General features: G+C 34.4%; 1 protein-coding gene across 1 annotated transcript in view; it reads left to right on the forward strand.

Moving 5' to 3' along the window:
• Positions 1–5,945: 5,945 nt before the first annotated feature.
• Positions 5,946–14,420, forward strand: part of LOC149786084 (vesicle transport protein SFT2B-like) — a 44,679-nt gene continuing 36,204 nt past the window's right edge. Inside the window, exons 1-2 of the mRNA XM_089976378.1 lie at positions 5,946–6,109; positions 13,619–13,705. Of these exons, the coding sequence (XP_089832504.1) occupies positions 6,044–6,109; positions 13,619–13,705 (153 nt within the window). The 5' untranslated portion in view covers positions 5,946–6,043. The remainder of the gene's footprint in view (positions 6,110–13,618; positions 13,706–14,420) is intronic.

A 14,420-nucleotide genomic window follows, 5' to 3' on the forward strand; every position in this document is an offset into this window, starting at 1 on the left:
TCGAGGTTTTGTGGCACGAACTGAGAAAAAATGAAGCATATAACGATGCACCAGCAAATTATTTTCGGAAAGTACCTTTCCCATTTTCATGCCAAATTAGCAGATATATATATATATATATATATATATATATATATATATATATATATATATATATATATATATATATATATATATATATATATATATATATATATAAGAAAGAACACTGGATTGTCCGAAGTGAGAAAATGGTATACCGGTTCATAACCTAATGAAATTATCTGGTTTTGGTGTATGCAGGGCATGCTATTTTTTTTTTTTTTTTTTTGGGGGGGGGTCAGAAGTAGCTGTTAAGCTAAGAAGCTGCCTATCACAGACCAGTTTTGTTGTTGTTCTAGGGTTTAACGCCATTTTTCAGCACAAGATAGGCTATACATGGCGGCCAGTATAACTGGTGGAGGAAGACCCCTGGAAAACCCAGGGAAGAACCACCACAGACCAGTTTTAAATCAACTTGTAACACACTGCATATTTACGAGACCATGCGATGTCAATTTATGTTGCATTCCAATTATATGCATTGTGAAATTTGGCTAGAAATGTAATCGAATATCATGTACTAGTTGTGTAACAGCGGTCTAGAAACATGTAAGGGAGGTAATTAGTCAGCAAAGGGCCGAAACTGTTCTGTTTGCTTTCCTTCAGCGGCTAGTCGTGAAGAAGAGGCATTTATTCGATGGCATTAACCTGTCCAAATACAGGTCTCACGCAAAGTTTTTAATTTATGTCATCGTAAAAGTTATTTAAAAAATAAAAATAATAAAAACGAGTCACATTCAAAATAAAATCAATGTGAAACTCGCCAACCATTACAATTAAACTGAACATTAGTCGAGTCCTGCCAGTTTCTAGACCGAGTCAAACCCAGACAAATCTACAGACAGAGGATGCAAAACGTAAGAAACTAAACCGAATTCTTCAACTGAGAACTCATGGTAAATTTTGTTCAAATGAAGAAAGAAAAGAAAAAACAAATAAAAAAATAACCTTTCCGAAGCAGTCAGCCAATAGTTTATGCCCTTATAAATATCTTTGCGACAAAATGTTATCGACGAAAATATTTCTTTACTTTTTCCAAAACATATTATTATTATTATTAGTAGTAGTAGTAGTCCACTACAAGATCCTCACGCTAAACTTTACTGGAATATAATTTGTACTACATTATTATGTATATGTATTTTGTATTGCATGATTGACTCTGTCCATAGTTGAGGGTAGGAGTTTGCTTGGACCTATCTGATTAATGTTCTTTTATTGTAAACAGCATATTATTTAGCTAATTCTTCTCCATTATTTTAGATTATATTTTAAGATCACATGTTTACATTTGAGTTTAGGACATTCGTATTCCCCTGGGAAAACCTGGTCTACCTGATGTTTTACAGAATTAATAATTCCTATCTTTAACTTATGTTGTGTTCATACTTAATTTGAGATGAATATTTGATTTAGATTACTCATTGGAATTACAAAGTGCTCATTAACAGATCACTATTTTGGGATTATTTTGAATTCATTATGAGACATTTCGAGTACATCATCGTCATACATCAAGGCTGTTTATCACAGCAAACATTATTCCAGGTTATTGGTACACCAATACATTAAAAATTAGAATCCATTCGGGACACCATTTTTTGAATTCATTCGGAATACTCAATACTTTTGTATTTGTGATAGAGCTTTTAGTTTTTTATTCTGATTTAATTCACGACACTGTAAGAACATTTTAAATTTTCACTTTGAGGTCTAGGGAATTTTTTTCCTTCTCCCTTTGACTCTAACTTAATGTTTTTTTCGCACTTTTCTGTTACTTAATTAAGGCCATAGATTCGTGACAATATATTGTTGTTTATTCTTGGAAGATGCTAGAAAAGTCCCCTTCATTAGATTTGTTGGGGGGGGGGAGTGACATTCAGGTGTTTTGAGACTGTTTTTTATTCTTTAAGTAGACGAGTACTTCCTTTGTTGGACTGTCTTTCTCACACTTACACAAAAGACGAAATGTGAAGAAACAGAAAACAGTATGTAGGAGTTCAAAACAAACCACACCACTTTCCATTTAACTTGACACCCTATGAAACCACCAAGTTTACCTACATGGACCCCCCCCCCAGTCTTTGCAACAAACAAACTAAATTCCTTCCTTTTCACACATTTCAGGCTGATAGGTCATAGTTAATTCGGATCACTGCGGGCTGATAGGTCATAGTTAATTCGGACCATTACGGGCTGATAGGTCATAGTTAACTCGGATTATCACGGGCTGATTCGGACAATAGCTGATTAGGGTCATATTATGGACTGACTAGGACAATTTGAAATATTGTTGAGTTTTGTCTTAGATGTATATGTGACAGTTACAGCTATTTCAAAAATGAAGTTTTCTTAATATTTCCCAGGTACGTTCAGCAGATCAACGCCGCATTTAAGGAAACAAACATCCAATCTTAAATAACGAGATTGTTTATCTCACATTACCAATTTAATAGTGAAATGTTTTCAAAGTAATTCATTAATCTTTGTGCAAAATTTGAATAGTTTTTTTTTAATTTTATTAAGAAATAATACAATTATTAATGGTAACAACAAATCGGGTACTTGCAATAACATGTTTTGTCAATATATAGTACTCTAAGTATGTTAATGATTTTTTTTTGATTTGTGTAGAAATTATTTCTATATTGTATATTACATCTAACGGTACGTAAAAATGAAACGGGTCCTGTGAAATTCATGATTTAATTTAATAGAGTATCATACTTCTATATTATGCAAATCTTTGGGACTTCGTTTTAATTATAATCAATATAATAAAAACGAACGAAAATAGCATTGTTATATCTGTTGAAAGCACAACTCTATTTGATAATCTTATTTTTATAAATGAAGTGATGAGTCTAGCATTTGTTATCGTACAAAGTGCTATATGTTTCCAATTTTTTTGACATCTAATCCCAATAATGAAAATCTAATAATTGTTGTTTTCTAAACATAATAATTAATTACCTTTAAATCATTGAGTAATATTGTCTTGTAATAAACTATTGTCTGTTGAATATGTTGATTAGTAAGCGCTTAATTGATTGAATCGCAAACAAAAATATGTGACATGAACTCGCCAGTAATTTGCATAATCCATTTGCTGCTCAGATTAAATCACTCTTTTGTTTTTACTATTATAAAATACAAACTATAAAGCTGACGTTAAATAATTTTGTAATTTTTGGTTATATGAAAAATGTTATAATAATGTAAAAGGCCGTATAATAAAAGCTGTATTAACAAATCAAACATTTCATAGACTTATTATTTACTTTGCACTGAATAATTAACTTAATTAGTATTGGCAAATGTTTAAAAGGTTAAAATGAAATTACAATAAGTTGGTTTGTTGGTGATAGATTTCACTTGCAAAGACAAAAATTGAACGATAACAGTAAAGTACATTTTAATATATTATGTTTTACTAATCAGTAACTCTTCGCGCAATATTTATTCGCTAAATGTAATGCAAAGAAAACACGAGTTGCGCGAGAAATTAATAAAAGCCACGGGTCATATTATATCCAGTACTGACTGATGTTGTTGAAACTCGGCTATACTGGGCAGATTTATGAAATGTTTTAAAATGTTTTCCGCAGATAACAGTTTAAATAATATCTTTGTTTTCTTTATTGCAAACACTGAATTGTTAATTTACATTTTTACCCACCACCCCCCAATAAAAAATAAAAATTGATTTGGTTCGAATCAGTCATGGTCAAGATAAACCTGCATTCAAGGCAACTTGGTTCTCTGATTGTTTATGGACATTTTTACTCAACCTATTACTGCCGCACCTTCGTATGCTGCGTGTTAGGAGCACGTGTGCTTATGCGCATTTCGGGAATCGGGGAGAACTGCGCGGTGGCGGCAGAACCTATTCTATTCTGAATACCATGTTAAGTCTCTTGTACCTTTACATGATGTGACTATCGCCATTGATTGACTGCTAATCAGTTCCAACACCCGCCAGTGTTGCTAAGAACGGTGTTTGGATCAGCCCATCGTTGATTATTGTTGATAAAAAAAATCGCTGTTTTGACCCCAACACAAAATAGACATGTAGATTTCACGGCCGAGGCTATTCATACGGCTGCCATCCACCTTAACTGGATAAAGAGTATTCGCATGGCCGCCGTATACCTCACCAGGAAAGACTATTCGCATGGCCGCCGTATATGTTATTTAGCAATTCATGCGGTTGCTACAAACCTGATTTGCCAAATATACTCATTTTGTTAACGTTATGTTTAAACGAGATGGTTAGCTAAAGTGTATTAAGAGTTTGGAACTAGCATATGTCTGAAGTAATGTCTGGTTTTTACCGATCATGTTCTACAGTGTTTTGTGTACCTTCGCATAGTAAATTATTAATTCAAGATAACAAAGAATAAACAAAAAACAAATAAATAAATTGCTTAAGGAAACGATGGGGTGAGAGTTGGTCCTGGGTCCTTTGCGTGGCAGTTATATATATTTTCACACAATTACAGCGATACATGTTATTTGAAGATTGGCTGTATGTGTGATTTGGATTTTTAACGTAGCTTTTAACAATATTTAAGTCAATCCCGACGATGTCTGCAGTGTGGCTGTTTTTAGTGATGTTTAGCACTGGTGCATATGCCGCAGACATATGGCATCAAGTACCACCCAGTCAAATTATCCTGACACCAGGCCGACCAGTCAAAACACTAACCACTTAATGCTGAGGCAGTTCTTAGTACCATTTTTATAAGTCTTTGGGTTCGAACCCGCGACCTCCTGCATCAGAGGCGGACGCTCTAACCACTTAGGCCACCAAAGCGGTGATATATTGGAAGATATTTCTTTAATTGTGGCTGTCTAATCAAATTAAAATTTTAGACTGAAAGTAAAATTGATTTATCCAAATTATTTCTCTTGGAAAACCATTTATTCACAGACTTGTCTCCAATTGTTTGCACACCTTATGATCAGTACGAATATTGTTAGCGAATGGCAGCCGTGCACAAAGTCTTGGTAAAATTTAGTACACAACCGCAATTTGAAATATACATAAATGAAAGTTTCCATTGATCAAGTGAGATTGTTAGACTTACTTTTGCGGTATAATATCTTACTAGTAACACGGCAGTATGACGTATTAGCTATTTTTGTCACAAACAAATGTTCTAAAAAACTGGGCCGACGCCAAGTACCTTGCTCAATGGTAATCAAAACATGCTGTCAACATATAGGTTCGAATTCGTAGCTACGAGTCAGGCGCACTACCGATGATATTCTGTAAATTGTTCTTCTCAGGTTCTCCCGACGAAGAGCTTGAACAGATAATAATAATAATAATAATAATAATAATAATCCCAATCCTTGAGGATTTTTTTTTACAGCGCCGTAAGGAGTTTTTTTTTTTGTATCAATATATATATATATATATATATATATATATATATATATATATATATATATATATATATATATATATATATATATATATATATATATAATGTTATTAATTCAATGTATCTTTTATATGATTTTTTTTGTACAAAGGAAAATGGTTTTACAAATATAAATAACCCTGTTTTAGATACGGATTCATTGATTAAAGCTAAACTTTTAACATTAATGCCTTCTTTCTCTACATACTGTCAAGTAACTATGGAAGGTGTACATGCCTCATTAATGCCTTCTTTCTCTAAAGTAGTATCGCTGAATCCAGCTAAGTAGTTCTGTAAATTCCTATTCAGATGTCATCGGGTCCTGTGTGTTGTCAAGTAACGGTTATGGGCTATTTTCGCTACGTGTCCGATTCACGGTCATAAAAAAATGAGTATGATGATATTAGAATTATTTCCCTTACTCCGCAGGTGGCGTATTCGGATTCGGAACCCAATGTTCGACGAGGAGGAAAGAAGACAGAAAATAAAGAAGTTTTAAGTTATTCTTGACCAGAGTAGTGTGTCAGGCAGAAATGGACAAGTTAAAAAAAGCTCTAAGTGGTGATGATGAAGACGAAGAAAAAGGAATTGTTACGCAGGTTAAAATCTTAGAAATCGCGGCAGTGTATTTCCTTCTGACAGTGTAAATAGAGTTGTGTGGGAAGGGGTGGAGACAAAGGGTACAGTGGACAGATTTTATACACAAATTTAATGCAGCATTCACCTGCCTAGTTAAAAATAATCATAAAAAGTGAAATACACAAGTGAGGTCAACATTGTCCGTATTTTTGGGTAGGTACATTAAAACAAAGCATAACAATATTTTTCACTTGACCAGAGAAGTCAGTGGTAGTTCATAGCAAAAGAACTGTGTGCACCCTAGCCCCAAATTTATACCCGCATTTTTCACATTCGAAGGTAAAGTTTCTTTTACACCATATGATGCACATAGTACAAATACAAGCCCATTTCTAGGTGATAATTATGTAAACCATTGTGTAGGGTTATATTCTTGTTTTACTAAACAAGAAACAAGTCACAAATAAAAGTAATTTACTTACTAATGAAAGTTGCCTTACTTGTTTATTTAATGTTTTATCTATAAAATATATATTTTATCTGTAATTTTATATTCAACAGATATTATAAATAATGCAAAATTTTTGTTAACCATGTCCAATAGAATGTATTCTGTCTACGATCATATATAAAGAGATTGTTGTAGTCTCATGGTCAACGACGTAATTGCACATATGTGACAGAACCAGGATAAATTTTTACTGATATAAATTTTCAGTTTTGTAATGTGGTTGAAAACAAAACGAGCACACTTTGCCATTATACATATCCTTGGTTATCATGTGTTTTGATTATGACACTGAATGTCTGACATTACACATATATTCAGTTTTTCTGTCCCAGTGGCTGTTTGTGTGAGGTGGGCTATGACCTTGGTGACTGTGTGTTGTTTGTGTTCTCATGAATATTTCTGTGCAATCTCAGAATATGCAAACATAACTTTAACCAGTTTAGTGTGAATGTGTGCATGTGATTTGGATTTTTAACGTAGCTTTAACAATTTTTCAGTCATATCGCTACAGTGTCTGGAGTGTGGCAGTTTATAGTGATGTCTAGCACTGGAGTATCATGCTGCAGACATGTATCATGATGTCCCACCCAGTCACATTATCCTGACACCAGGCAGACCAGTTCTAACACTAACCTCTTAAAGCTGATCGCCTAGTGTGGCAGCTGTTAGTACCATTTTTATAAGTCTTTGATATGATTCGGTCAGGGTTTAAACCCATGACCTCCTGCCTGCAGCCAAGGCGGACATGGAATGGTCAACCAGTTTAGTAAAATGATCAGCAATAATAATAATAATAATAATAAATATAATGACTTTATTTACAATAGGTAACTCATTTACAGGAACTATTCTATTCTGAGACATTCTTTTATCTACAATATATAGAGTATATACAGTACCGTATGAAACAATTTGGCTTGACGCTAAAGAATTGAGTTGTTCTGAAAAGCAGAGAAAATTTCATACCTATGACACACAAAAGCACCTGTGAGCACATACAAATATTATTTTAAAAATTTCATCTGTCAAAAAGCTGTAAAAGCAGAGAAAAGGAGGAGGTATTTATATTGCTTAGAACTGTTTGTCTTAAAATTTCATCATTTAAGATATTGATTATGAAAAGAAGAAATGCCAGCAACCTGCATTATGTCACTGGGAGTGATGTTCTGTACTGTTGTACCTGTATATCACAGGTTTTTTTCAAACAATTTCTTCTATGGTTTTGGTACAGCATATTTTTCTTACTTCTAACAGACCTTACATTTGGAGTACCATAATTATTTCTTTGGTGGAAGATATTGCTTAGGAATGGCTTTTCTGGACACTACATAAATTTGGCTACCGGTATTCTAGAGAATATTAATAAAATTATTTAGGTAAACATTTTGTGTAAATTCATTGCATTCTGTAAAATGTTTTTTTTTGTAGGCTTTGATTTAAGATATTGCCCCACATTACATTACAGTTGTCCAGAAAAGGAATGAATTAAAATTTGTTGAAGCATGTTTAATGTGAATATACCAAGTTAGATTGTTATCTACAAGTACATACCATCCAGTGGAAGATGGAGTTTGATGATGTCTAGCCTTCTTCTTTTTTTGTTTTGTTGTAACTATTAGGGCTTTTTTTGTCTATATTTATAATGATACTATTTTATTTGTGACATTCCTTAAAGCTGTTAGGAATCTTGTAAGTTATTTTCAAGTTCAGTTCTGGTTTTGCATGACTTAGTATAGTGCTGTGAAATTCAGTGTCCTATCATGCAGTTTAAGACATCAGTAAATTGAATGAATAACAGAGGACCAAAGATAGAGACTTCTGGGACTCCACAGTTAATATTTTAATTTGAGAAATTTTACCTCTTGAAGAAACTTTTTGTACCTTATCAGTTCAATAGATTTTTTAGTATTTCAAGGAAATATTCATGATTTACAAGATCAGTTTTTTAATTTCATTAAACGGTGATAGTATAAACCATTTCTCCATTATGAAATATTAGTAGCTACTTATCAGTCATTGAATAGAAAGTCATACTGACACATGGCTTTCACCAAAAAGACTTCTTATGATTCCAGCTGGCCTTTGATGAAATTGGTATAGATCTGCTATCCAGTATGACTGTCACACAGTGACCATCATAAAATCTTGTTATCAGTACTCTTCCTGAATGGATGATTGTATCACCATGAGGTTGTGAATGAATGGCTTCTTATGATGTCTAGTTTGTCCTAAATGAAAGAAGTGCCAATCTGACATCCAAAATGGCAGCCACCACAGCCATCTTTAAATTTCTGTTATTGCTATTTCTCCTGAAAAGAAAGTCAACATAGGGTTTTTACCAGAAGACTTTATGATGTCTAGTTGGTCTACAATGAAAATGGTGCTGATCTGAGGTAAAATTTGGCCACGACAGCAGCCATCTTGAACATTTTATGACTATTCCTCCTGAATGGAAAGTCATATGGACATTGGACTTTCACCAGAAGATTTCTTATAATGTCCAGTTGGTCCTAAATGAAAATGGTACCAGTCTAATGTCTAATATTCTAAATTAAAATGGTACAGATCTAACAGCCAATAAGTGCCCATCTTGAAAATCTCATTTTCGCTGCTCACCTTAAATGGGAAGTTATTTTGACACTGGGTTTTTATCGTAAGTTTTATTATGTCAAAATAGAACTAAATGAAAATTTCTAACCTGCAATATGGCCACCTTGTGGCTATTTTGAAAGGTTTTCTCTACTCCTCTGAATCTGATGGCAATATCAACATGGGGTTTTCCCCAATAGACATGATACTTAGTTGGTCTCAGGTGACAGTGGGGCCAGTATTAAATCCAATATGGTTGCCACACTGGCTGACTGCTCCGGTTGCCTAGTCGTTAGAGCGTCCACCTCAGATGCAGGATCTCGTGGGTTGGATCCCTGGCCGAGTCATACCAAGGACATAAAAAAATGGTACTAACAGCTGCCTCGTTTGGTGCTCAGCATTAAGAGGTTAGTGTTAGGACTGGTCGGCCTGGTGTCAGGATAATGTGACTGGGTGGGACATAATGCTACATGTTTGTGGCATGATGCACCAGTGCTAGGCATCGCTATAAACTGTCACACTGCAGACATCGTAGTGATATGACTGAAAAATTGTTAAGGCTATGTTAAAAATCCCTATCACACACACACACACACACACACACCACACTGGCCATCTTGAAAATCTTGTTGTTGCTTAAGAATGATGGTTTCAGCACTCATCAGTTAACAGTCTTATCATGAATTTGTAGAATTTGTTTTGCTCATTAGAGTGTAAGTCCCATAGAGGGACTTGTGTATTTAAAATGTAACACTTCTTGTATTTTGGTAATCTATCAAATCTATAAGTTATAATCAAAGGTTAAGTTTACTTGCTTAAGGAAGGAAAATAGTGTCTGCACAATAACATTACATTGCAGACCCAGCTACAACTGTTTGGATAGCTTTTACTTCAGAATCTATTGATTTAGATTTGATGTCAGTGTCACTGTGGCTGAATGAAGAAAATTGATTTCCACACATAACTTCAGTTCTTTATCACAGATCTGGATCAAACTTTGTGGATGGTTGTTACAGCTGAAAAATGATTCCTGCAGAAAAATTTATGTTCTTGTCCATGTACTTTAACCAGATTTTGTGGATGGTTTATGCTTTGTTAGGAAAAAAGCTTAGTGTCTAAGGGTAAGAGATGAAGTTCACTATGACTACAGGAAAATAAATGTATTTTCCTTCAAAATAGCTTTAGTTTTACATCATGTACTTTGACCAAAGTTTGTGGACAGCTTACACTTACAGTATTGAAGAGGTCTATCCTCATGTTCAGATGTGCTTCCATCATTATTCACATGTCGATATATGTCTTTGTTGTCAAAAGGTAAAAGATCATGGTCACAGAGTCAAGAAAGAAAAGAGTGTTTATTTGCACAATAACAACAGTAGTTCCTTGCCCAAACTTTGTGGATGGCTTACACATAAGTAGAAGAAAATCTATAGACATTGGGTTAAAAGGTCAAGGTCATGGTAAATCTAATGAGAAAATAATGGTTTCTGCACAGTAAGACTCCATGCTTTGACCAAAGGTTAAGGTTATTGAGTGATCTTTTGAATTGATATTGTCCTACTAGCACCTACACAGTCATAGGATTAATAAACACAGAAATCATTTGTATAATGTGCTGTTCATGATACTCTTGTTCATGATTATTTTCTTTTCAAATTGTGTCTTTTGGCTTGTTTTATCATTGATATAGCTTGCACATTTGTTCAAATGATTGGAGAGAAGTGGTTCTATGGTAATATTTTGTGTGACAAAGTTGGGTTTACCATAGATAGGTAACGTAGAAATTAACAAGATGTTTATCATGATGCACATTTATCAGAACATATGATATTGTATCATATCATATCCGAACATGTGTATTATGATATTGTATCATATTAGAACATGTATATCATAATGTATCCTATCAGAACATGTGTATCATGACGTATCATATTAGAACATGTGCATCATGACATTGTGTCCTATCAGAAAATGTGTATCATGACATTGTATCATATTAGAACATGTGTATCATAATGTTGTATCTTACCAGAACATGTGTATAATGATGGTATCACAACAGTATGAGTATCGTGATGGTTATCATTTCAGGCATGTGTTATAATGACTATCATTAAGGGGCATGTGTATCATGATGGTATCATAATGGGATATGTATATCATGGAATTACATCAGACATGTGTATCATGATGGTATTATATCAGGCTATGCATATCATGATGCTATCATAATGGGATATGTGTGTCATGATGGAATTACATCAGACATATTTATCATGATGGTATCATAATATGTGTGTCATGATGGAATTACATCAGACATGTGTATCATGGTGGTATCACATCAGGACATGTTTATCTTGATGGTATCATATCAGGGCTTGTGTATTATGATGGTATCATATCAGGACTTGTGTATTATGATGGTATCATATCAGGACTCGTGTATTATGATGGTGCCATAATGGCATGTGTGTATCATGATATTTGTGATAATAAACTACTCTTAGATGAATGTATTCATTGATCAAGCAAGGAATTTCTAATATGGGGGGGGGAAGTGGGTCGTGTTTAGCTAAAGGACATTTTCATTGAAGGAAAGGGTCTCATTTGCCCCAAAGGGCATTTTCATTAGAAGAAAACATGATAGTAATAATGAAATTTGTAATTTCTTTTTGGAAGTAGAAACACTTTCAGATGTTTATTCCTTAGTAAATAAAGTGAAAAATAAGTGGAATACATAAAAAAATAACAGTTTTACGGTCATTTATTGATCTGGTTGGGAGAGGGCATTTGGATGGCAAAGGGGAGAGACTTGAGTACATTGAGAGTGGGGGGGGGGGGTGCCCTATATTTCAGTCCAACAGGAGCACTGATGTATTACACTATTACAATCAGTCTTATAACTGTTTCTTCAGTCTCAGGGCACATTAGCATGAATGGATTATCTACGAAAATGAGGCCATTGTATACCAATTGCAGTGCACTTGGTTCACCTTGAATGATGGCATTTGAGTTCCTTGCTTCACTTTCCTGTGATGAAGCTACACTGATATGTTGTATATTTCATTGCTGTTGGCAATACATGCCTCTGGAATCCATGGTGGTTGATACCAGTAAATACTTCCTTTAATGAAGCTACACTGATGTGTTGTATGTATCATTACTCAGTCATTTGTGAATCTATAGTATCACACAGAAAGCGATGTTACATATTGTTCAACATGCCAATCACTGTGTAAGAGCATAAACATTCAGGTTTCTTATCAGAAGTACAATCTTTGCATGTAGATATACTCTCATATAAGTTGGGTCCAACTGTAAACAGCAAAGACCTACATCTGCCATTGCATAGTTGTAGGGTTTAACGCCATTTTTCAGCACAAGATAGGCTGTACATGGTGGCCAGTATAACTGGTGGAGGAAGAACCATGGAAAATCCCGAAAAGAACCACCGACCTACGAGAAGCTACTGGCAAGCTTTTTCACATTCCCACGTTAGCCGAGTATGAGACTCATGGAGGAAGAACCATGGAAAATCCCGAAAAGAACCACGACCCACAACAAGCTACTGGCAAGCTTTTTCACATTCCCACATTAGCCGAGCCTGAGACTCAAACCCACACAGACAGAGGTGAGATGGCAATGATCCAGAATGGTGAGTTCTTTAGACCACCCAGCCACTCAGGGCACCTGCCATTGCATAGTGATCAGGATCTCTGTTGTTTGTTTTACTGGTTAGTCACAAACAACATAGGCCCAAATCTGCAGTCATATTATGTGACAACAGATCTGGGTCTGTGCAGTTTGAAGTTGGATCTGACGTATAAGGGAGTATATATGGTATGGTATCAGGATATTTCATCAGTGGTGAAGATTTTTTCAGAAATGTTAAATATGATTTTTGTGCATGAGAGATGCACAGCATTTCTGCTCTGTTTGGATAAAAAGACTGAGGTGTTTTGCCTCTATTTCGGATCAGACTGGGTCTTAATTCATCAGGAAGGTTAAGGTCATTCCTTGATGCTGTTTTGCAGGCCACATTTATATTCAGTTTCATTTTAGCCTCTTTATTTTCAATTTAGCCAAACAAGAAAAGAAAAATTTAATTGTGTCAAACATAGGTAGAAATACCAATTTAACTGTTGACTTTATCATATTCATTCTGATGCAATTATTGGTTGGGCCACGTGGCTGCTGCTGATGCGTGTTGTATTGTCATGCATATAAATAGCAAATGATACCTGGTACAGTCAGCATAGCATACAAAAGCATTGAGTGAAAATTGCAATTTTGCTAATCATGAGGAAGTACTTGGTAGTAAATTATCATTTCAGAAGCTGTATTGGGGTCCATAAATTGGTTTAGTGGTGCTAAAATAGTATGAATCACGTGACATGTTTTATATAAACTCTGTTTGTTTCAGCTATCAGATGCCACTACTCTTAGCTGGGAAACAAGAATAAAGGGGTTTATTATCTGTTTTGGACTTGGAATTATTCTGTCAGTGCTGGTAAGGATTTTGCTGTAATTTTCAAATTATGTCTTTGTCTTATCTGTAACAAACTTTTTAAAGATAAAGCATGGTATTAATAATACAGTGTAACCCCACTATAACGCGAATTCAGATATAACACGGTCAAGGCGTGGCTCCCGAAATTTCGTATATTCATTCGCACATGAAAAATTATTTTTTGTTCAAATAGTTTATTAAAATTATTTTTCTCGTACTGGAAATCTTTTTTTTTTTAAGTACGAGAAATAGTGTGTAAAACATTTATTATCGTTTTGGGGAAGAGTTCGTGTATGAATTTTAATATAATACGATCGTAGTGTAGCTTCTGAAATTTAACAATATCACCGGGTTCTTGAAGTGTTATTCCAAAATAAACATCGGAAATGTTACTTATTACTGGTCCATGAGTAAAGCCAGTATGTTGTCCTTGTGATTGTCTTCAATTAATTCTGTATACAATCATTGCTCAAACAATAGCCAACTTGTGTTTCTTCTTTAACTGCATACACAACCAAGCAGCAGACAATGCGGTGGTTGATAAAAGATTCTCACAATTTAATAAACATAAAAAGACAAAAGCCGTCAACATGTTTGCTGGGCTTGGCGGTGTTATTAGATGCAATCAGTTAGCCAGTAAATAATGTCCGCTTTATTAGCTGGAAATTGAAAGGGTATGAAATTGTACATGCGTTCAGCTTTACAAAAATTTTTA

This window comes from Sinohyriopsis cumingii, chromosome 12 (genome assembly GCF_028554795.1).
Source record: "Sinohyriopsis cumingii isolate HCF-2022 chromosome 12, ASM2855479v2, whole genome shotgun sequence".
NCBI classification, from domain to species: domain Eukaryota; kingdom Metazoa; phylum Mollusca; class Bivalvia; order Unionida; family Unionidae; genus Sinohyriopsis; species Sinohyriopsis cumingii.